Genomic DNA, 25323 nt, shown 5'->3' on the forward strand with positions numbered 1-25323 from the left:
TCTGTGATAACATCCAAGTGTTAGAGACATCTGCTATTGTCTCGAGTCCTCTTAGCTAAAATGATTTTGTACTACTATACTTGTATGGAACCAAGAACCATGTGTCTTGCACAATACAGTGGATGGCCAATATAAGAAATTCTATTAGCCACCCTTCAGCTTAATTCAATGTTTACATCAGGCCAACAGCAATGGGACTGTACTACTAGAGTGATAGGATATAATAACAATAATTAATAATAAATAGTGGGTAATAATAAATGGTGGGCATTCACATTTCTAGTTTCTTTCTGAATGGAAATCTGAGTTTCACTGTTCAATCCAGTGCACATTTACTAGGAAGTAAGGTATATTGTAGTAAATTGATTTTACTTCTTACAATGTAATAAAATTATAAGCCTGTCTTCATGCTGCAGTTCACGTGGCCACAGCAACTCCAGCATGCTGATGACCAGGGAAGCTGTTTAAAGGAGATCCAGAGGAACTTCAGAGAGTAATTTTGCAAACTGCTCTCTGAAGTGTTCCTACCCTCCTTTAAAGTAGGAGGGGCTGAGCTATAAGGAAAGGGAGGTGGCATAGCTGTGAGTGAAGGCTTGAGCAGCCTGTGAGGGCATAGGCAAAGGAGGGAGGAGTAAAGGGAGGAGGGGTTGGCCAGATGTCAGTTACTATGAGGTTAGTCCTTATTTGTACAGGAAACCTCCAGGAAACATGCATGGGACATAATTTGTGATTTCTAGCTATGAGTTGGAACTGGAGTTCTTCCCATTAAATGAAACGAGGGCTTCTATATAATATAAATGAGATAAGAGACATATTTTGACAATTCCTCTGTGCTACTGCTCAGAGGGAAGATCTTCTGACCTCAGGTGCAGGATAGGGAAAAGGGTGCTGGGATTGGAGACTGATGCATTTTGTACCCACCCCTATGTAGGCTTGTTAATTGAATCATTAGTCTAGATAATTAGTAATTAAAAGTATTTTGTCTGTCTCTCATTGCTAATACTATGCAGTAAACGCTTAGAAGATCTGAAAGAAAGGTATGAAGAAAAAATGGAGAGTAAATTTGAAATGTACAAGGAGGCCATAAAGAAGCATGCATACATGTGTGCAATGGATCAAATTGAAAACCACTATGTGCCAGTAGAGGAGTTCATTGCTGAACAAGCAAAGGTCGAGGTACTTATTCTCTAAAACTTGTTATCTTTGTCCATTGTACACGCTGGCATTCTTTCCAAGGTATCTGCAGGAATTCTGTTAAAAGGTTAAGTTGTTAAATGAAAGCTCTGAAAAGTAGGGGTTATATTGGGCTGTGGTTTTTTGTGGCGGAGGGAGTGATGTTAGTTAATCCTCGTGACTTTGGATGTGCCTATGTATTTTGAAATGTTGTGTGCCCCCAAAATAACAGGTGTCAGCCAAAAGTACATTGTCTGGTGGTATACCAATAAAGTTTTAGACATGAAAGGGTTCCTAAATATATTTAATGCAGAAAATATTAGACCAAAGTGGGATGTGACACAAATATGTTTGTTTTCCAAAGCTCATCATATTGGATAAGGAAATAGGTGCTAAAAGTTATCTTAATTGTTGCTTAAAGTGATGGGGGGGGGGCAGGGGAGAAGAACAGCTAAGCTTTTCTTTTTTTAAAGCACATGCTGTTACTACAATAAAATGTACCATTTGAGTAAATTATTATGATTCAAAATTATTATAATTCATCTTGTTGCTCAGGACAGAGAAATGAAAATACTAGAGTTGAAAGCAAAACTTGGTAAACTCAATACCTTGCCTTCAGAAAGTCCTAATTTAGACTCTGCAGAAGGGAATATTGATCCAGGTAAGCAACCTGCATTCTTGAGCTTAAGGGTTTTTTTTCTGAAAAGTGGTCCAAATATTCTTAGCCTTGTTTTGCTTCGCAGATCTTAAATGCAATGCTTCAGATGCTTCGCAGGGACAATGTGATGAGAGAGACAAGGTAACTTCCCGATTCCTTCCGTGGTCCCTCCCAATTCTCTGCTTCATTATCAAAATATTTCTTAGAGCTCTTTGATCAAGGGCTGGTAAAATAAGTAAGGTGGGGATGGGGAACCTGTGGTAGTTCGGTTGTTGCTGGACCATAACCCCCACAATTCCTGACCACTGGATGGGACTGATGGGAGTTGGGAGTCCAACAGTATCAGGGTTGGGGGCTACCAGATTCCTAAACCCTGACCCTACAATAGAGCAAAATCATGGTCAGTCAAAGGTTGCAGCAGAGAGTTACAGCAACATGACTCTCCCTTTAAACACTAATCGTAACAATAAGATTCTTTTGCAGCAAATAAGATCCTTGAACTTAAAAATAGAGAAATTAAATGAAATGTTGCAAGATGCCAATGAACTCTACAGACAAGCAATGGAAGAAAATAATAGACTTAAGCAAGTGATGATGCATAAGGTTGGTCACATGGCTACTAAAGCTGCATTTGACTGTTCTCTCTCTCAGCTATTTCTCCTGCTTATGACTGCTATACCTGTTAGTCTTAACCTCCTGCATGACTTGAAACTCTCTATATTTCAAATTTATCAGGATAAGAAGATTAACTTGAAAATGCAATTTTCTGCTCTCTTCCTATTCAAGCTTTTGGTGAGCAAATAATAGAAAATATGAGGTCTTACAATGCATTTCATTATATTTGAAGTAGACTGCTGTACATACCAGCTAAGCAACAGAGGTATCGTCTTGACTGAGAACTGGCGATTTCAAGATGGCCTCTAACCTATTAGAAAATGTTTAACTATGTATTCATTTTGGCTGCTCACCTTCAGAGGATGCCAGTGAGATATATTAAAATCAGTAAATGCCAGGACTCATTCCACCTCTAATGCATCCTTCCATGGCTTAACAGGAAGAAGTAGTCAAGGGTCTTCAAAACCGGGCTAAGCGTGGCAATGAGCTTGAAGCCACAGTGTCTCTTCTACAAGAGGAGCTACGTGAAAGCAAAAAACTCCTAAGCACAGATTCGAAGCATCAGAAATCCAAGAAGGGCTTCTTTGCAAATCTGAAACATACCCTAGCAGATGTTCCTAAAACACTCGGTGACAAAGACTCAGAAAAACCTGAGGCATCTTCTACAAGCTCTCACAAGTGACCTCAGCAACACACAAAGTAAGAGAGTAATTAGGATCCTTCTTGGGGAGGGTTTAATGCAGCTACTGAATTAGTACAGGTATTGAATTGATGGTTAATCAGAGAAGGCAAAAGCACTAGAGGCAATTTCTACTTTGAAAATAAAATGCTTTGCTGAACATAAGTTAAGCATGGCTTAAATGTGGCCTCAGATTATCTTGTTGCTGTATAGTGCTACTATCTGCATCAAGAATGCCAGAACACATTAAACACACCATTGATCTTGTACTAGGATAAATTTTGGAAGTTCCCTTGTTTTAAGAAATATACTTAATGTTCAGATCACAATATCCATTATCTCAGCTTCAGGACCATTGTAAAAATGTGTAGAATGAAGCTACATGAATTCTGTGATTGGATTGAATTGCTTTCCTTGTATGAAGAAATTGGATGGAAATGTGTAAAGCAGCCATTTTATGCTAATAAAAATGTTTACCAATACTTGACAAGCAGCAGACAATTGTCTAGAAAGCATAGACTTAATATAGTTGCTGCCATTTACTGTGGTTGTCTCCTTATCAGGGGGATAACAACTTAGAAAATACTCAAAATCTGCCAGGTTTGAAATTTCAAGAATGCTTATTTATTAAAATCACAATAAAATGAAAACTGTATTTACAGGTTGACAGCCTGGTTGCCAGTTTGTCAACTGGATTCCTTCATTTAAAAAGAGTAAATATCACGTGTACTACAAAAATATTGGTTTGTGCAACTGAACATAGTTAGAATCACAATGTTCCTATAGTAACCAAGTTGTGAATAAGTGTTTTGGAAAAGTCTCAGCATGATAGAGAGAAAAAAACAACCCTTTTGGAGAAAGCTGAGGCACAGTGAGATCGCATCCTATTCATAACTTCAGTCCAATCCTGACTTTATACAACTAGTGCCTTTAAACCTGATTTTCAAGTGTCTCCCCGCCCCCACTCCCGCATCCTACTTACATAATATGTGCAACAAATTGTATAGACTTGGTTTAAATAGTAGCTGACTGTACTTTCTAATGGGAATGTTGTGTTAGTTGTGCTTTTTAAATTTAAACATTAAGTGCTGCCTTTAAAAAGGGCAGCTTTATGAGCCACACTGGTAGAAAGGTTTCTGCCATGACTCTAGGTTACACTTCATTTAATCCCTATCAGATTCTTACTTGAATACAAACTATACCTTTAGATCATCTGGTATAAATGTACTGCATTACAGATTCTACAGGTATGTCCTTTGAAGGGAGGTAATGTGAGCCAGAAAGACTGTTTCTTGCTTAAAATCATGGTTAGCTCCTGGGGATTGGGGGAACCACTCTATTCTAATGTCTCATTCACTTCATTGCAACTGTGCCAATTCCACCTTACTCTGTACATAAGTATAGAAACTACAGCAGCTTTTACTGTTTAAGCCCCTTCATCCAATCCACTTTTACAAGGCAAAACACATTAAAAATGAGCTCCTCAGTGGTGACCAGGGAAGAGATAAGTGGGCAGATTGATTAAACATTTCCTCTGCCAAAGATGCTATTCCTGTGTTTTCCACGCTGCAGGTGGGCAAGCCATTCCAAAAGTTGCAATTCTGAGCAAATAAATGATGGCTCTACAGTCCTCCCTCCTCCCCTCCCACAGCCTCAAAAGCTTTTCAGTTAAAATAAACGGGTGGCGAGAGCTCATGCATCACTATAGCATATAGATGGGCCCTAAAACAGACCTTTTTTTTTTGAGATGCATGTTATGACTGGAACATGTGGGGCTAAGTTCTGGTTGCTGTCATGAACTGTTGTTGTTGCTGTTTCTCTTCATTACATTTGCAGCTGTCTCCAGTTTGATTTTGATCTTCTGGTGGGTCAAAAGAAGCTGGGTACTTAAGAAAAATAGAAAGAAAGTGCCAGCAATAGAGGACATTAAAGCCTTAAGCTGGATAGTGGTCACCTGCAACATTTTCTTGAGCTTCAGTTTCAGGATCCACAAGCAGTTAGGATATCCTAATGCACAAAAGTAACTGGCGCAACCACAATGTCCCATTAAGAGGTCTACACCAATTTGGAGGCAGGAGCTCCTCCTTTTTCCTGTTAGGGCTGCTGCTGATATTGTCCTTCTGTAGCAGTGTAGAAGTCATCAAGGACACTCTGTAAATATTCAAAAGTTGGTCTCTCTTCTGCTTTATCTTTCCAGCATGTTTTCATAATATCATAGAGCTCAGCTGGACAGGCCTCCATGCGTGGCATGCGATACCCACGTTGAAGAGCTATCATGACATCAGAATTACTCATCCCTGAAATGATAAAAAAAAATATTTCTTCCACTAGTAAATTTGGCTATGTCAGTCTAAAAAAGCAACCCAAACAATCCTAAACCTTCCTCCACCCCTGCATTTCTAATACATATATCAAATTCATTCACTGAATAGTCAAGCTTTTGTTACTGGAGAAAGTCAATTGTAGGAAATTAAGATAATTTATGGAGTCAGCTCCAATGAAATGCTGCAGTGGGACTTGCTTCTGAGTAAACATTTGATTGCACTGTAAACTGAATGTCAGCTGATCCAAGGCCTCCCTACACTACACCCCTGGTAGGATACATCAGAACCCCCTCTCTGATGTCAGAGAGGAAGACCTTAGGTTGGATCTCCATACCTGCTGCCACAAAACCTCAAGATGCCCTTGCCCTCCAATGCCAGAGCTCCAATGTTGGCTGGGTTACAAAGTGGGTGGTATCAAAGAGGGTGCTGGGCAGCTAGGACCCAAAGATTACCTAGCAGAAAGCCAAACTGGTCACCTGTGTTCTCACAGACTGTATGTTTGCATTTTGGCCTTTCAGTGACCTTCCCTAGAGAAGTAATCATCTGCCAAGGCCATTGCATCAGCAGCAGACAATCTTATCTGAGATCTGCTCAATTTCCCCCCAAAGGTACTAAAGGATGTGTAGTCCATCCCCAGAGTTTCATCACCTGTAACATTCAGCTCTGACCCCAGGGCCTGCTTTCAGCTTTCCACTCCAGTTATGATACAGTGGTACCTCGGTTTAAGAACGATTTGGCTTACAACGATTTGGAAACAGTGTCCCGGTTTGAGAACTTTACTGCGGGAGGCAGTGGAAGACAGGAGTGCCTGGCGTGCTCTGATCCATGGGGTCACAAAGAGTCAGACACGACTAAATGACTAAACAACGACAAAGAACAGAATCCGAGCAGTGGAAGGACACCAGCGGTGGGAGGCCTCATTAGTGAAAGCATGCCTCGGTTTAATAACGTTTTCGGTTTAAGAATGGACTTCCGGAACGGATTAAGTTCATAAACCAAGTTACCACTGTACAGCAAACACACAGCAAAGACTATCATCACACAACGTGCTGCTGTTGCTGCAGAATATGTTTCTTACATTGAATGAAGCCAAGGCATTCATTCATTAATTCATTTTTTAAAAAATGCTGCAGGGAGGCCAAAGACTCGCATGGTTTCAACCCACATTCCTCCTGTAACGGAGTACTTTGAAGACACTTTCTTAAGTACAGCAACCAATACACATTTTTTATTATCAAAATGTCTCTTGTTGCATGTTTGCACCTTTTCTATTAACTCTGGTACCTGTATAAACTCAGGGCAAATAAGCAGTAATTAAAAAGTACATACCTGGATAAGGAATTTTCCCATAAGTAATTATTTCATACAGAAGCACTCCAAAGGACCACACGTCAGACTTAATAGTAAATGAGCCAAAATTAATGGCTTCTGGTGCTGTCCATTTGATAGGGAATTTTGCACCTACAGAGAGGAAAACCACAGCAGTGTTTTAGATCTAGTTTCATTCATAAGGTGATTCAGATGTTGATTCATAAGGGAAAAGTGACTGAAAAATTGGAAGTGACAATGAAGATTCTTGAATAGTATGGAAAATAAACTCTGACAAAATGTTGAAGGAACTGGTGTTCAGCCTGAGAAGGAAGACGGGGGGGGGCAAATTTGCACTCTTCAAATACCTGAAGAGTTGTTCTCTGCTGCCCCAGAGGGTGTAAGTTACTGAAGAGTAGATTTTGGTTTAATGTTAGGAGAACCTTCTTGGTTTCAAGATCAATGGAACTAATTGCCTAGAAGGCTGCCCCTCATTGGACATCTGCAACAGACACTGTTCTGGAGGTCTTAAAGCCATCTTCTGGAGATGTTCTAGCTCTGGATTTCCTGCATCATGCAAGGGGTTAGCTCCTATGGCCTCCAATTCTATGATTTTATGACAGGAGCCCGTGAGAAAAATGTGGAGGTCTGCTATGTCTCTCTGTAGAAATGCAAGTGCAAACCAAGTGGCAAAGTAGGAAATCCCAGGGGCAGAGAGCAGAGATAGAACAGAGTGTGTTGACATTTACATAGTTCTAGTGAAACAAGTGGCTATTAACAGAATTATTCTTATAGGGCTTAAAATTATAATGTGATACAAACCTTCCCTGGCTGTATATTCATTATCTTCAATTACTCTAGCAAGTCCAAAATCAGCAATTTTGCACATTAGAGACTCTGAAACGAGAACATTAGCTGCTCTCAGATCACGATGGATGTAGTTTTTTCTTTCTATATATGCCATCCCTTCTGCAATCTGCAACAACAAATAAAATATCTTTAACTTTTGTACTGTTCTTTTTTGTAAGCACTTTTATACACACACAAATAATATTTGTAAACAATCAGGGAAACTCCTTTTTTAACATATCATTTTTACACATTAGCCATGATATGCATAGCCTCCAGTATTTAAAAAATGAAAATATGGATACACTTTAGTACTGATAACACCCCTTTGCTTACATTAAATGTCATTCATTGCTCAATGGTAGATTGTATCTATAAATGGAGGGGAGAGGAGGGAAATGGGGAGTGGGTTGGTCAACATTCATAGGTTTTCCTCATTTTCAGTTTACAGAAGTGCCATAAAGTACCTTTACATACAGCCAAGGACAGCATTTGGTATAGGCTTGCCATATGGCTTGTTAACTATTTAGGCTTTTTCTTGTGCAATGGAACATTCCCCTTGTGGGTTCCTTAAATCTGTTCTGAGGTGCACACAGTGGGGGGAAAGGGGACAATTTCTATTGTGTTACTCCTTGTGCTAGCGCAAATATTTAGTTTTCTATGAATCAGCTCCCATCTATAAATATGCTTTGCTTGAAATAATAATAATAATTATTAATAATATTTCCAGCTCCTTTCCCCTCCCCTCCTTGCAGCTCACTCACGCCCCATGTTGATGGCAGGTTGCCTCCCTTCTTTCTCTGTTGCACCTCAACTGGTAGGGGCAGAAGACTGTGTAGGGCAGGGGTTGCCAAGCTTTTAAGGCCAGTGAGAACATTTGGAATTTTGAGAAATGGCCCTGAGTGCCAATCACAAAATGGCTACCATGGTGCATGTCACATAACACAAAATGGTGGCCACAGCCAAAAGAGAAGAGGCAGGAACACAAAATGGTTCAGGCATGCCTCCCCCTAATTGCATTGTGGATTTCTGAGGTGATGTTTACTGAAACCTATCTTGGGCACCATCAAAGGCACCGGTGGGCATGGAGGCACCCAGTTGACAACTCTTGGTGTAATGTTATGTCTCTGCCTGGCAAGGTAAAGTTGTCAGAAGACAGACAACACAGCTCAGATCATAGTTGCCCCGCTTCTGTTCCTCAACTTCTAGTACTTCTATCAGGGTGCAGCCAATTCTGTCCCTTTGTAACACAGTTCCAGAACATACCACCTGCCTCTTTGTTATGATACAAACATAGGGGTCCCTAATCCAGAGAGACCAGGACAGATGCAGACTGGAAAAGCTACTAATCATTGTTTTCAGGGCTGCATTAGCTAAAAGTTTTCAGTTCAGTTCCCAGCTATATATTTATTTTATATTTTATAAAACAATGCAACATGTAAAAGGCATCAGTTCCTAGTTTTGTTGAGCAAGTTTGTCAACACACAGCCCAACCAAGGCTGATGAGCAACACACTTTTGTCTTAAGTTTTCACACGCAAACCAGATTTCATTCTTTTTAAAGTCAGTTGGACTTATTTGGCTTTAATAGTTTTGGCTGTTCAAGGGACTGCAGAACTATTAATAGATACCATAAATGTCTGCATACTCTTTAAAATGTCTCGGGTACCAGTCCTGTTGCAATATGCAGATCAGCATCTATTTAAAAAAAGGAACTGCACACTCGCTTTGTTCCTCTTTTTGTGGGCCAGGCAATGGAAAAATACCATGGTGGTATTTCCCACCACACTGTCACAAGTGCTGAACACAGTTTTTGTGAAGAGAAATATTGCACAAAAGCTAAGCCCTTGAAGAGGACCAGCAGTTTCTCTCTGGTGCAGAAGGCTCAGAAAGTAGGGCTTCTTGTAACCAGAGGATGTAGCTACTCCCTTAGTGGCAAATATTTCCCGTCCCCAGGATCTGTTGTTGTTTCCTCTTATTTTTATATATATATATATAATTTTTCTACTAGGAGGGCTAAGGCTAAGATATCTGTCCAAGTGTGATAAGAAGCCTGTTGACTGAAGGGATTTATAAAGACAAGAAGCCTACAACAGGTCAGTTTTTTAAAAAAAATATTGAGATGAAATGGGGGCACAAAAGGCTGGATAGGACAAACAAACCCATTACAGATTGGAACAGCATTGAAAACCACAATAAAGTTGGTACAAATAATGCCAGGAGGAGAAAAATGAAGGATCATGCTTCCTGACACCAAGCATAGATTGGCCCTAGTGCAAAGGATTTGTACCTTGCAGATATTTCTCCCCCTGCAAGGAAACAATTATTGTATTGTATCCTGGAGAGAGAGAAAATGAACAAGTAGATGAGCTGACTGCAGCAAATTTAAACCAATTTTCAGTCCTTGGGTAGGTCTAGAGAAGAGGAAGCAGGAGTGGGAACTTCCAAGGTATGTGCAAAGACTTCTTGTTATTTTAAAAGGCCTCTCTAGGTCCCTTCCCAGCAATCAACCAACCAAAATCCCAGTTAGAGCATGACTCTTTAACATTGGCAACAGAGTGCAGCACACAGGTGCAAACCCCCAGCAGATAAATTTGGAACTTAAACTCAAGGGAAGCATGTGGTCTGCTACCCGTGAGGAAGGATTAGAGAAGGTGTGTCATCAGCACCTGCTCCAGTCCATTTTAGGAAGCCGCCCACCCCTGGCCACAAAATCACATTTTAACTTGCTCCTTCACAATGGAGGAGTTTGCTTGAATGGCTGGATTGGTTTCAGGCAAACGGGGCCAATTCCAAGGTTGTGTGGGGTGCCTGAGCAAAGCAGTCTTGGGTAAGTCCCCTCCTTTTGCTGGTGGCAGTGCTATAAACACAGCCAGATGGCTAGATTAGCCACCATTTTAATTTCCCACAATGCCCCCAGAGTGCTGTGACATCGAAAGCACTGTGGAAATTAAAATGGCAGTTAGACCCAGCCATATGGCACAGCTCAGAGTAGCAGGCCAGAAAAAAGTTAAGGGGGGGGGGTTGAAGCAGGCATCATTGGTAAGCTCAGTCCAGGTGCCAGGTTCCTAACAGTTGCTTAAGGGTGCCAGATGCTGATGCCAGCTCCACAGGCAAGCACCCGTGGCCAGAGAGACAAGCCATTTCTTTTGCCTGGGGCTGATGGGAGTTGTAGTCCAAACCATTTGATTCAGTGAAGGCTGGCCTATTGGGAGAGTATATTGGGCATATTGGGAGAGCATATTGAGCATATTGGGAGAGCATATTGCACATACACTGGAAGGGAGATATGAACATATGAAACTGCCAAGTATGACCTATTTAGTATTGTCTACCATGATTGGCAAGACCTTCCCAGGGTTTCTTTCTCAGTCCTATCTGGAGATGCTGGGATTGAACCTAGGGCCTTCTGCACCCAAAGCATGCCCTCTACCTCTGAGGTCTGGTCTTCTTTCCAATTGACTCATGGTCACATACTTCCTACTCCACATGTCCAAGAAGTTCAGGTACATAGTTTACAATTTAGTGCAGGAAAAAAATTATTTAAGATTCAACTTCCATGCCAGATATGCCCCCCACCCCCCAGACGTTTAATGGCTAGCAATGCATTCCAGATGTTCCCCAAGAATGAACTTCTAAACACAACTTGCAATCCTAACAAATGGTTCTATCACTACTCCTGAACCAATGATGTTCAGTACTGTAAGATTAGGGTAACTGCATATGGTAACTTGCATCAGAGAAAATAAAAATACTTCTGTTGGAAATGCTCCTGGTGCCCTATAGACTGATGTAATATAGCATATTTATTTTTCTTATATTTAGTAATCAGAGCTTAAAAAAATTAAAACTACCAGGCATGTTCAATATTTATTCACAGTCTGCATCTATTCCATGAAATGAAAATTTCCATGAGGAAAAATACTATTTTAAACCATGTCTGGGTCGTGTTTGAAGCTAAAACTCTCAAGTTCTTTATTACACTGTTTCAAAACTGTGTTATTGTGAAGCCACTTGTGTGTTTTAAAACAGAAATGTGGACTATACAAGTGCTAGTAAAGAAATCACCACAAAAAAGAAAGCAACTGTAACACAGTCTGAAGATAGATATTAATCGTTGCTAGTATGGCATGTGACATAGATAAAGATGTTGATATGAGGCGTCTGTTACTATTACAACCATTTTCAGCCAGACTGAGGCCAACTTTTGCAACAGGAAATTAAGGTCATGTTCAAAGGATATTTGGTACAGGACATGTTGCTCTGTAGTGTTGTGCCCTCTGGTAAATATTGTTTTAACAGGATTTAAATGTTTTTGTTTAAAATCTACCCAAGCACTGTGGGCCCTTCTCCACATAGACTTTTTCTTTTCATTGCCATTGTTTTGAAGATGAGCAATGAATAGAGCATAGTATATTCCAACCAGCTGCTATTTGTTCTAAAGAGAATGAAAGCCATTTGCAAAAATAAGGAAGACGAAACCAAGAGCAAGCTATTGTGCAACCTTCACCAGAATGCAACGTGCTTGCTCTGACTCTCATCTGACTTGCCTTCCCTGCTTCTGTCTCTGGCCACATCCACACCAGCCATTTAAAGCACCATTCTACTACTTTAGTCAAACGGTAGTTTGCTAAGGATGCTGGGAGTTGTTAGGAGACCCCTATTCCTTTCACGGTGCTACAACTCCCAGAGTGCTTAAACAATCAGTTCCTCTTTCTGAGAATTGTAGGTCTGTAAAGGGAATAGGGGGTCCCTAACAATCCTCAGATCCCTTAGCAAACTACAGTTTTCAGGATTTTGTGGTGGAAGCCATGACTATTTAAAGTGGTATAATAGTGCTTTAATTGCATGGTGCAGATGAAGCCACTCCATAGTCATGGGGTCTGTTTCTACAGGGACTTTTGTAGCTCCTTTTACTGCTTTGGGGAAAATAAGGGTGCAAGTTACTTGGAAGCACTCTCTAAACTGACGGAAGGGACTACAAACACCATTCTGCATGGGTTCCTGCTCTGTGATATGTCTTCCAAGGTTTGTGGAATTTTGGAGCCTGTTACAGTTTCACACAGCTCCAAGCACCAGCAAGGCGATCCAGGATGCATTGAGCCAGTGGATGTCCATCCCTCGCAACGTGTCACTTCTGAATAAGGAGCAATACTTCTGAATTTGCTGCACACTCTTTGGGGTTACCCATCATTGACAGGAAGTAGTATCTGTCACTGGAAATTTCATTCACTCCCATTTCTTCCTGGTTAGGACCAATCCTTATCAGAGGTTGTACATCAGCCTCTTAGACACCCCTGCCACCGTACTAAGCCAGTGCTACACCTTGGCCTGGGCAACATTCATTGTATTCTCCTTGGCAGTAGCAAGCAGCAATTAATTTTACTAAACACAATGACAGCCTTCTTCCAGACAGCACAAGAATAATCTCTTTCTTCTCTTGCCAATTCCCCCTGCTAATTAGAATATTTGTGAATATTCCATGACATCACAGCAACTCAGGCAACATTTGGAGAGACAAACAGGCAGCAGCCCTCTAAATACAATTAATTACACTTTTGTAACTAAGCAAAGTTTACACAGTAAAGGTAGCATTGTACATAAACTGCAGTTAGGGCTACCTTTACACACCTAGGGTCAGGATGAGGCCAGTTACATCTCCCCATGCTGTGCACTGGGGGAGCTATATTTATATAGTTCAACCCAGGCACATCATTCTATTATTCCACCTATAGTTGACCTGCCACTTCCTCCTCAAAACGGACCCAGATGTGACTTGACTAAGCCACAAATGGTAGGGGATAACACAATGTGCCTGGGGCCCCAGCAATTCAGAGAGCAATTTTCTCTTGCCACATCTGCAGGAGAAATCCACTTTAAACCAAACTTTCAGCATCCAAAACCTGTCTCAGTAAACCTGGTTTCCAGACAACAGTGAAAATGAAGCATAGCCAGTGCCAAGCCAGCCAAGTACCAAAAATAAAAATAAATTATTTACCTGAGCTGAGAAGTCAATGAGCTTTGGAAGTAGTAATTTCCCACCATCTTGACTCTTCAGGAAATCCAGCAAGCTCCCTGTGTGGTAAAGGAAGGGCAAGACAAGGTGGTAAGAAACAAGTCAAACTCAGATGTGAGTGAATGCCATAAAAATATTTCTGGGGGTCTTGTGAGTGAATAAGATTTTTGAAAGCAATCATCTCTATTTAAATGGATGGGGAAACTTACCTTTTAACAACACTAATACATTTCAGCTTTCTGCAAAACCATGCCAAGGGTGATTGATTTTATGAGATTAGTTTAAAAGCTGCTTTAAGAAATTGGCAAGAGATTCATAGTGTGTACATATCAGGCTTATGTGCAGTGGAAAAAATCTCAGTAGCACATGACAAATCTGCACTCACTTTGCACCCATTATTATTCTTTTAAATGAAGCAGCCAAACAAGTAGGCCATGAGAACTCTACCAATGCAAATAGCGGAGGACTTGCCATATCCTGCTAGGAACTCACAAAACACAGCAACTTTTCAAAGGTTACAGAAATATATTGGTCCTTCAGTTTGGCATAGGGTTTAATGTACATGGTGTGTGGGGGGGGGTGTCCAGGAAAAATTCATCAGATGCATGTGCAGCAAGTGTCTGGGAAAATGGTGCCTTTAGAATTTTGTGCCTGGCTGTTCACTACAAGTTGCTGTGCTGAGGGAGCACAGTGCAGTTTGTTGCATGAGGCAGAATTTATTAGGTGTGTATTAAGTGTTGGAAAAGTTGTGACCGCTAAATTATTTGCTGGACACATTATCCACCCTCTACTGTATATTCACTGCTAAACTGAAAGCGTGTGGGTTCAGGGAGCCTAACTTAGTGAGAGGAATATGCAAGACGATAATGTCTTTAGCTGCTTAATCTAGGCATTCCCAAACTTTGTACTCAAAGGGCCCTCTTGAGATTGCTGGAAATTATTGAGACCCTCCAGTCACAAAATGGTGACTTATCAAAGCAGTGTCCAGCATGAGCAGCTGACTGCTCAAGAAAACATTGTTTTCTTTTGATTTATGATCACTCTTTGGAAATTGCTTTTAGTCTTTACCACACTGTTCTCTTTCTAGCAAGCAGCTCCACAGTTCAGTTTCCTTGAGTTAAATACAGACATTAGGTATGAGGCATTCTGACTCAGCTTTCCACTTTAGGAAGAAGATGTTGATCCAAAGACTCTAAGCAGAGAGGGCTTCCTATTTTATATTTTCATCTCCCCGCACCAAGCTTCTCAGAAGTGTTTTTACTCACTGTAATTTCTCCTCCCCTCTTCTATACCTAACTTATCCACTTCTCATAAACGGCCACTTTTCTCATTCCTCCTTCACTTTAATTTGTTGTTACTTTTAAATGACTGTTTCTCTCTCTTCCGAATTTCCTTCAACACCTGTTCTAGCCCTTTCCAGTCAGCAGAGGGGCAACCTCTTATCTGCTTCCCCTGGCATCATTCCAACAAAAGGCTATATAGAGGCCCAAATTCCCTCTCAAGTGATTACTAGGCAGCAGTGGCTTATACTCAGCACATGTATGAATTTTCAAATTTTCTCTGTAAGCTAAAATGGTTGGGGAACTGCATTTTCAGTAAAAACTACAGACACTTCCGCTTCTGCCAAAGTAACAGTACATACTAATGTTTCCTTTGACCCAATGCAACACGCAGAACAGAGAAATATTCTCCTATGCTTCAGCCCAACAAAATCTTAGAAAGATGGGGGAAATCTTCAGCACCTGTCAGAATGCCAGCCATTCAAATATTTACCCTGCATGTGCCCACTCAGTTGCTTCAATTGGCGTAATTGGTATAGTGGTACCTTGGGTTTCAGATGCTTCAGGTTACAAACTCCACTAATCAGGAAGTGGTTGCTCCAGGTTAAGAACTTTGACCCAGGATAAGAACGGAAATCGCTCACTAGCAGTGCAGCAGCAGCAGTAGGCCCCATTAACGAAAGCACGCCTCAGGTTAAGAACCATTTCAGGTTAAGAACGGACCTCTGGAATGAATTAAGTTCTTAACCCGAAGTACCACTGTACTGCTATAGGTGCCACATACCAGTTCTGTATTTGTAAGAACTCAATCATTTAGCATGGCAGGGCCTACACTTTGGAATTCCTTGCCTGTTTACATCAAGCAGGTACCTTCACTATATTCTTTTCAGTGCCTGCTTAAAAACATCCTTGTCTAGACAAGCCTACCCAGGTGATTAGAAGATTAAGCTAATTTTAATCTGATTTAGCATTTTAGAGTATGCATTTCCCCCCTTGTTTTCTCTTTTGTAAACCACTTTGAGGGTGGTGGTGGTAGTTGTTTTTACAATCAAGTGGTGTATAAATTTTATGAAATAAAAACAAACAAACAAATGTTAATTGGTTCAAAATAAGCCACTTATCTATTCTATCCCAAATTTGGCATGAACCGCCCTCAAGCTTTCATCTCCTACCCACTGCAAAGTTCAAATGTAGCCTGCTGCATGATTTTCTAATTATAATCCATAGAACAGGTTCACCCCGCCAATTCCTCATGATGATGGCAGAAGGCAATTCAGCAGACCGTGGCCCCTTAGAGCTCTAGTGCAAAGAAAGGATGTTTCTGGATGACAACCCTCATCATTCCTGGCCATGCTAGATGGAGATGCTGGGAGTTGAAATCCAACGTCTGGAGGGCACAACTTTGGCTATTTGCAGAACAGACGAAACTTTGACCAAATTGTTTCTATAAGTGTATTCCTCTTGACCTATTTATTTCTATAAGTGTATTCCTCTTATGATACTTAATTTAATGTGTAATATTTTTTGCCCAGGGTAAGAGACTGCTAACCAATACTCAAGTTACTACAATCCCATAATGAATGGCTATCAAATTGTTGGTTAGAAGTGCCTGTTGCAATTGTATCATACACCATTTCCTACATGCAAATGGTACTTCTGGTTAATGAATTCAGTAATACCTACCTTTTGCCATGAATTCAGTTATGATATAAATTGGTTCTTCTTTGGTAACTACAGCGTAGAGTCTGACCAGCCTGTCATGCTGAAGTGATTTCATAAGGTTGGCTTCTTCCATGAATGCCTGCGCAGACATGGTGCCTGGCTTCAGAGTTTTCACTGCTACTTTGGTATTGTTATTGTAGTAACCTAGAACAAAAGGGATAGTTATAGGAGAAGAGACATCCAGAGCGCTGAATGTGGTGGTCAAATGTCTTGCCATGAGAGATCTTTAGCAATAAATTTATAAATGATGTATTTACAAGCAGGCACCAACAAATGCTACTACAGTCGTACCTTGAAAGACCTACATTGGCTCCCAGTACGTTTCCAAGCACAATTCAAAGTGTTGGTGCTGACCTTTAAAGCCCTAAACGGCCTCGGCCCAGTATACCTGAAGGAGTGTCTCCACCCCCATTGTTCTGCCAGGACACTGAGGTCTAGCACCAAGGGCCTTCTCGCAGTTCTCTCACTGCAAGAAGCCAAGTTACAGGGAACCAGGCAGAGAGCCTTTTCGGTAGTGGCATCCGCCCTGTGGAATACCCTCCCACCAGATGTCAAAGAGAAAAACAACTACCAGACTTTTAGAAGACATCTGAAGGCAGCCCTGTTTAGGGAAGCTTTTAATGTTTAATAGACTATTGTATTTTAATATTTTGTTGGAAGCCGCCCAGAGTGGCTGGGGAAACTCAGCCAGATGGGCGGGGTATAAATAAATAAATTATTATTATTATTATTATTATTATTATTATTATTATTATTATACCTTAGTTGTCGAACGGAATCTGTTCTGGAAGTCCATTCAACTTCCAAAAACATTTGATAACCAAGGCGTGGCTTCTGATTGGTTGCAGGAGCTTCCTGCACTCAAGCAGAAGTGGCGTCGGACATTCAGCTTCCAAAGAACGTTCACAAACCGGAACACTCACTTACAGGTTTGCGACGTTTGTGAGCCAAAATGTTTGACTCACAAGCCATTCTGGATCCAAGGTATGAATGTATTGGCCTAGAAAACTGTACTTCAGTCTTTGCCAATCTGGTGCCTTCCAGATGTTTTGGACTGTAAGTCCCACCAGCCACTGAGCACCAGGTTGAAGAAGGCTGAACACTGTATGTACAGAACAGCCTGACACACATGACCTCATTTTCCATTTCCCCCACCACACATTTACTTCAATAATATTTTGTAAAAAAATAAATACACAAATACATTTTGATGGCAGGAATTAAACTTTGAGATTTAATCCTGTCAATGAAGAATGCAGACCATGGCAGAAGTGGGGGAAATATTTTCACAGTCGTTAACCAATATAAACCAGATGGTTGCCAACTTCCTGCAAGCTTAATATTCTGTGATGATTTGACACTGCAGAAGAATAAGCTGCTACAAAGAAGAGGACTTCAAATCCCAATGTTTTCATGGTGGACATAATATGGGTTGACATGTGTCAGAAGGCCTCAGTTGGCTGTTTCCCCAATGAGTGCCCACCGTGTACCTGCGAAAACATGTATCTCCTTTTCAAGTGGGATTTTTTCCCAAGGGAGCCTTGCCTATCACTTAATCTGATGTCATCTGTGCACCAAAGACGTTTTTATTCTCCTGGGCATTTTCATTTTTAGAGAAGCACAGCCATGTCATTGCCCCTGCTGAGAGATCAGCTGCTTCAACTGTCACCTGGCAGGAGCCATTCCATCAGGCTTCCTTCTCAGCTGGTCATTCTAAAACTGTAACTTTAGGAACTGGTGCATGAACTTGTTTTTCCCCCCTTTCTTTCCACATCCCTTTCTCTTTGTGTATAAATGATGTCTTTCAGACTGCAAGCCCCAAAGCATATACTGGCCTATGACTGATTCTGTAAGCTGCTCTGGGAACTTTTTAAGCCAAAGAGCAGGATAAAAGTTCACTGTCCACATGGTAAGATGCAGAGGACACATGACAAAATAAGCATTATCTGGCTGATCAGACAGGTTTAGACAGTACCTTTCTCTAGAGCAGTGTTTCCCAACCTTGTGCCTCCAGCTGTTTTTGAACTACAACTCCCATCATCCCTGACTAGCAAGACCAATGGCAAGGGATGATGGGAATTGTAGTCCAAAAACAGCTGGAGGCACAAGGTTGGGAAACACTGCTCTAGAGCATATTACTTAGCTTACTTGAGCCTTGTAGAAATTTTTGCTCTTTGAGGACCTTTCAATCCCCTGCTCCTTCGGGCACACTATGAAAGATGGTGAACAGACCCACATTGCACAACTGGTTGGTCTAAAACAGTGCTTCCCAAACTTAGGTCTCCAGCTGTTTTTGGACTACAACTCCCATCATTCCTAGCTAAGCAAGACAGGGATGATGAGAATTGTAGTCTAAAAACAGCTACTAGAGACCCAAGTTTGGGAAACATTGGTCTACGATTATGGCAAGAGATGACCAGAAACAAATCTTGCCATATTAGGGACTGAAGGTAGACAGCAAGAACTATGCCAAGCTAATGGTGTATATTAAACTAGAAAAAGTGTAGGTCTAAGAACTATTATACTGTGGATGATAGAATTTGGATCTGAAATATTGCCTATGCTTTTAAAAGGACAGAAGACACAGACTGGGGGAGGGCAAGGTGTTGATTCCAATTGATCAACTGAAATCACCTCTCCAATTTCATTGTTAATCTCCTCTTGCAAACAGTTCCATCCCTGTCATTTCCTGTGTCTGTCGAAGTAGGCTCTTGCCCATGGAAGCTCATAACACGACAGAGTTATTAGCCACCATGAAAATATCTGCATCCTAAAACTCAGGATTCAAATAAAATAAAGCATGATAAAGTGCCCCACAACACTGCTGGTTTAGTACTATGTACAAACACAACCACTATTCTAAAATGTTTTCCTAAAACAAAACAAAACCAAAACAAACATAAACCTTCTCTTATCACACTCCCATTTTCTGTGCACTCACTGTGCTTCCAGTGCTGAGTTTTTAATTCATGTTCACACAATGTGATCCAAAATGCATATGCATCCAGTAGTTTGTTATAAAATACTACTGTCCAATGTGTTGTTTCTCAAACCAGCTCACATCACTGGAGTTGTTAAGCCATTTCTAGTTCGTCTCCAGCCAAGGTCTGAACACCTTTAAATAGGGTAAAGACATCCCACCCCATCGGTGCCCCCTGGTGCATACACAAGCAGAAATAAACAGAAGGCTAATGAAGCTATGCCAATGTGAACAGCTAAGGGGAAAGAGCTGGAAAATCCACTGCGGATAAAACAGTAACTTCACTGCAATGTAATGTAATGTGAGAACAGCCTAGTTTTTTACAATTATATTTCTTTTCATTCCTTTGCCATCCTGAAATCATTCTGAAACAAGCAGTGCTAAGTAAATGCAATCCTTGGGAGCTGATGGAACTCTTAGGCCCTCCAGGGAGAAAGGCAACTGGAGCTCTACCAAAGCATGCAGTTTAGTTCCAATCAAAAAAGGTCTGCCATCATGCAAATCAGCTTTTCATACTTGTAGCAGGGAAAGGAAGAATGTAGTCAGGCTTCACAGTGCAGTAATTTTACCCATAACGTAAAAGTAACCCACAGAGGACCAAGCCATATTTAGACGTCAAAGAGGCTCACACAAACAAGAGGAAACATCTTGAACCAGAAACACTCCCCCTCTACCCTTTGTGAGCACATACGCAGGAACATAACTTCCTGAAATTAGTTCTTTCTTCTGCAGCTGACAGTGCTTCAATAACCCCTGCATATTAGCTCAGTAGGCAAACTGTTTTCATATGGGCTCATTAAACAGCAAATGCCCTGATGATGTCATCCCCAGAAAATGAAGGCACATTTTCTATTACACTAACAAAGTGGCCAACCAATATGGTGGGTAGAGAAGGGAGGAACTCATGAAGATGGGATCACCAAAGCATACCAAGGTGCATTACTTAAGAAAGCACAGGCAGTGCAGCTCAAGTGAAATGCTAGTGGACACCAAGACTCCTTGTGCCAGGGAACAGATTTTGCCCCTATCCCAACAGTATCCACCAAGTACAACATGGACCCCAGCTTCATGCTGTCAAATGGGAATCAAGCTAGGGATGCGGTTACTATTCCTGCACTCCCTGGTGCAACTCTACCTGTCTCCACAACATCGGATATGTGCCTAGGGAACAACAGGTGAAAAGGCTACTTTTCTGCTTCCAGCTTCTGTCCATTGAGCACTCCCATCACTATGGTGGACAGGAGCCTGGAGAAAGAGCAACAGCAGATGCCATTGTTCATGCAAATAATTATTTGCAAGCCCTGTTCAAATGGTCAATTCACATTTTGGTTTACAGCAAAATCGAAAGCATGTTCGACCATTTGGATATTATCCCTACCCACAGTTTATCTGATGATATCCCACTTGTTCTGTCCCACAGCGTGGGATTCACAAAACATTTAACAACAATAATTTAATGCACAACATTTTAAACCAGAGATGGCTAAATTATGGCACACCAAATGTTGTTGGACTCCAACTCCCATCACTCAAGTCTGCATGGTCAACAGTCAGGGATGATGAAAGTTGCAATGAGTTAGTATGACATTGGAATTGAGCTTCAAACTAAGGCGCAGTGTGGATCACCTTCTGTAGTATTTGTAGGCTCCAACACAGCCAGCTAAAGCTAAAACTGAAAAAAACAATGCTGATTGCAACACTATATATATACACTAAGTAGTATTACTCTTGCCTCTGACAAATATACTAACATCAGGGTCTGGTCCTTGATTACAACATTCTGTCAGGGCAAGAATTTCTGCTTGCCAGAAGGAATTATTTCCCTTTCCCTTGTGTGCTGTCCTAGGGTTCTACTAATACCTCCCAGAGCCAATCTGTGGGGGCACAGAGTGGGGAAGGGGAATAAATCTTTATGAGCATGCACACATATAGTGCTTCCCCATTCTAGGAGTTCAAACAAAATGGGGCATTTTTACAAATGAATGAACCTAGTTCATTTCTTATGTTGCATCACTGAACATGAACATAGTTAACAACCCAGCACGTCAGTATGTGGTGTCACACATGTTGTTAAATATCTGAATTATCCACATGATCAAATATCTTACCCATCCAGACTTCTCCAAATTGACCAGCTCCAAGCTTTTTCACTAATTTGATTGAGTCCCGTGGAATCTCCCAGGCATCTTTATCCCACGGTTTCTGTGGTTTGGGACTGAGGCATGCCTTCTCCAACTTTCTGCATAATCCATCTGGCTGCTCTGTTTAAGAGACAAACATCCTTACATTTGTACCTTAAGCAACACCAAAGTGCATAACAAAGGACAACATACATGCAGAGATTTAATTTTTCTTTTAAATCCTGCTTGCAAGAATTTTTTGAAAACCCGACAGGAACAGAACTATTTTCTTTGTTGCTGGTAAACAACACAACATGTGCCATAGGTTCTGCTGCACTGGATTTTTCCCTCTGACCTTGACGCAACATGGTGTAGTAGTTCAGATACATGCAACTGGGACAAAATATTCTCTCACTTTGGTATGTGGCAGCCTTCCACAACCTGGTGTCCTCCAGATGTTTTGGACTAGAATTCCAATCAACCACAGAAAGCATGGCTAGTGGTCTGAGTTGCAGTCTGGAGGGCACCATGTTGAGGAAGGCTGGTATATGGCAACTGGTGGGAGGCATACCCTTCATGATTCTCAGTTTCAAATGCATATTTGCCTCCTTTTGCCATGAACAGAAGGATAACTTTAACTACACCAGTAGATGCCGCAGTTTGCATCTTACATGGATTGCTGACAACTATCAACAGTTGATAGATTTTAGTCAGATATGTGTCCTATGAAAACCTATTTTGGTCACTGGGGTAAGTAAATATTGTTTAGGCTTCTGAATATAGAGCATGCCAAGATCCCAGGAATTCATAGATTAAGTGTCATTCTTTTTTGTTTTAATGAGTTTGCTTTATATATGTGTTGTTGTAACCCACCCAGAGCTCTTAGGACAAATGGTGGGATCTAAGTTAAAAGGAATTTCTTAAGTATGGCTGTCACCTGTTTAACCTCAGAAAATACACTCATATGAAGTGAAGGCTCATAGTTTTAAACCAAGGATCATTATTTTGCCAAATGCCATATATTAAAAGTCATGCCCTGAAGTATTTAAGATCTGCAATCAGGTTGAGTATGGTTTTCCCAGCTGATGAAAACAGCTTCATGGGTTGTTGTTGTTTTTCAGCAAACTTCTGTATAATGCATTACTATGCATGAGCTACATGTTCTTTTGAAATGTCACTGGTGGTTTTACTTTCCCACATCAAATATGTTCACAAGATTGCTACCGTGTTGGCACACAATAATTACAATGCCGATAACTTCTCAGCTTATCACTATGTCCATACTAGTGTTTAAATATTGCTTATACTCAGGAAGCAAAGTGTTCCCATTTACACTGAGCTGATATTTCTCACACAATCAACTCGGTTTCAGGCTGATGGAAAATCTTGTGATCAAAGCTGACATACTTTTAGTTCCCACCCTTGAGAGAGTTGTGTAGAACTTTCATCAATGTCCACCTTTACACAATCTGCACTATAAGTTAGAATGCATTTGACTTGAGTGATCTGAAATACAGCAGTAGTTTTTTATATAATTATTTAATAACAACTTGCATTTTAATAATAGTCCAGTAAAGGTACTGGCTTACTTTGGTAATGTTTGATCATGTCACTGATACAGGGAAAAGTAATTCTTGGAGAGATGTAATAACCTCCATTGTCTAGACTTCTGATTTTGTAGTGCTTGACGACATCACCATGTTGTCTGTCATAGTCCCTCATGGACAGAGAGTAGCTACCTGTGTACAAAAAAATAAAAATAAAAATCATAACCACAGGTTAAATGGGAGTTAGAACTAGCTGCATCAAATCAGAGTTTTGCTTTCATGTTGCTGTATTTTCTGAATCCAACAAAATGTGGTTAATCATAACTATGATATGTTTGAAACAAGCCCAATTCCAAACTGGTTGAAGTGAAGTTGCAAGTGAAATATTCTGACCTTCTCCGTATGGATGTCCTGGAGGAGAGGGGAAAGGGGAAGCACAGGGGTGGACAGCCTCATTCCCATCATGATAAATAACTGGTTATGACAAACCATTGTTTACCATGGCATCTGGATGCAGCCACTGTGTCAGTGCCAGATTTCTCTATATTGCAGTACTGCAGGTACTGGTCAAATTAACATTGTAATATATGTGGCTGTATGATTATCGAACTGGGCACTCCATAAATGATTTGATGTGAAAAAGAGGTCTAGATAAAACCAGAACAAGTCTCTTTGACCGCTTTTGTACTTTTTATACTATGCTATAAAGTCTAAATCCCACCCCCGTGCAAACACAGAGATCTATGTTAGTATATAATCCCTTCACCAGTGCCCAATGTCTCATCAATATTTGTACAAGAGTTTCTCCCATAGCTATTCTCTATTTACAGAGGCTACACAGGCATCATTTCCCAGTTTCTGCATATATTTAAGAATAACACAAAGAAGATAAAAACAAAAATGGATTTGGATATACAAAATCAAGATTTGAATTAGAGTTATTAAATAAGAGAGTTAAAATATTATTTAAAATGTATAAATTACTATTGGAATGGCATTTGAAAGATGAGGAAGTTAAATAGGTTATGATTCATTGGGCCAAAGATATTGGCCATAATATGCAAATAGAGGATTGAGAAAAATTATGGAAAGAGGAAATAAAATTTACTGCTTGCAGTGCATTGAAAGAAAACATTATGAAAATGATGTGCAGGTGGTATATAACACCAGTGAAGTTAGCTAAAATGTACAAAACAGATAACAAATGTTGGAAATGTAAAGAAAAGGAGGGTACTTTTTACCATATCTGGTGGGAATGTAAGAAAGTGAAGGACTTCTGGGAAATAATTTATAATGAATTGGGGGGAAAAAAGTTGAAATATACATTTGTTAAAAAACCAGAAGCCCTTCTACTGGGTATTGTGGGTACAGAAATTCATATGAATGATTACAAAAAATGTTTTTATATGTGATAACTGCAGCAAGGATGTTGTTAGCCCAAAGATGGAAGCAAGAAGAAATGCCAGCTAAAGAAGAGTGGCAAGAGAAATTGATGAACTATGCTGAGATGGCGAGATTAATCGGGAAAATTTGGAACCAGGAGGACCAGACTTTCCTAAAGGAATGGAAGAAGATTTCGACATATTTGGAAAGCAACTGTAACCAATTGACATTGCTTGCAAGGATAAAAGAACTTTTGTAAGGAGTAATATATAAATTATTGTGAAAAGAATTAAGAATAGGTATTAAGATTTGAATTTATAGCAATAACTGTAGTAACAAAATGCATAATTAGAAAGGATTTTAGAAAACCATCAGTTGAGGTTGAAGGAAGTCTTAGGCTGTGATAGCCAAAGATTTTGAAATAATGTTTAAAAGGATGATATGCTGGAAAATATGTGTAAAAACCAATAAAATATATATATATAAAAAGAATAATACAGCTTAAGGCAAATACTTGGTCCATAGTTATCCTACCTCTTTGTCTGCCCATTCCTCTGTAATAATTTGGTGTGATTAGCCACATTTATCAGGCTAATAGATTTTTTTTAGTAATGGGAGGTTAGTTAAATGTAAATTGAAAATGCTATCATCACTCTTTGGTGACAGATAA

The 25323-nt window shown here is 40.4% G+C and overlaps 2 protein-coding genes across 14 annotated transcripts in view; one reads left to right on the forward strand and one right to left on the reverse strand.

Moving 5' to 3' along the window:
- LOC310848550 (kinesin-like protein KIF20A) overlaps positions 1 to 25120 on the forward strand; it is a 45447-nt gene extending 20327 nt beyond the window's left edge. For 2 of the 7 annotated variants that reach the window (XM_083747710.1, XM_083747713.1), the window contains 5 exons: positions 1011 to 1176; positions 1729 to 1834; positions 1917 to 1972; positions 2315 to 2434; positions 2886 to 3790. In XM_083747710.1, the coding sequence (XP_083603836.1) occupies positions 1011 to 1176; positions 1729 to 1834; positions 1917 to 1972; positions 2315 to 2434; positions 2886 to 3128 (691 nt within the window). In that variant the 3' untranslated portion in view covers positions 3129 to 3790. Of the gene's footprint in view, positions 1 to 1010; positions 1177 to 1728; positions 1835 to 1916; positions 1973 to 2314; positions 2439 to 2885; positions 3791 to 6582; positions 6768 to 9616; positions 9702 to 11637; positions 12768 to 24691 lie in introns of those variants that run through there. The other 5 variants (XR_014566487.1, XR_014566488.1, XM_083747711.1 and 2 more) reach the window with 5 other exon arrangements.
- The window catches only part of LYN (LYN proto-oncogene, Src family tyrosine kinase), a 41931-nt gene continuing 20334 nt past the window's right edge, over positions 3727 to 25323 (reverse strand). For all 7 annotated transcript variants that reach the window (XM_083747850.1, XM_083747852.1, XM_083747855.1 and 4 more), the window contains exons 7-13: positions 23313 to 23462; positions 21712 to 21864; positions 16585 to 16767; positions 13604 to 13680; positions 7580 to 7733; positions 6779 to 6910; positions 3727 to 5422 (exon numbers count right to left, since the gene is read on the reverse strand). In XM_083747850.1, the coding sequence (XP_083603976.1) occupies positions 5220 to 5422; positions 6779 to 6910; positions 7580 to 7733; positions 13604 to 13680; positions 16585 to 16767; positions 21712 to 21864; positions 23313 to 23462 (1052 nt within the window). In that variant the 3' untranslated portion in view covers positions 3727 to 5219. The remainder of the gene's footprint in view (positions 5423 to 6778; positions 6911 to 7579; positions 7734 to 13603; positions 13681 to 16584; positions 16768 to 21711; positions 21865 to 23312; positions 23463 to 25323) is intronic.

This window comes from Podarcis gaigeae, assembly GCF_964106915.1.
Source record: "Podarcis gaigeae genome assembly, chromosome: 7".
In the NCBI taxonomy this organism is placed as follows: domain Eukaryota; kingdom Metazoa; phylum Chordata; class Lepidosauria; order Squamata; family Lacertidae; genus Podarcis; species Podarcis gaigeae.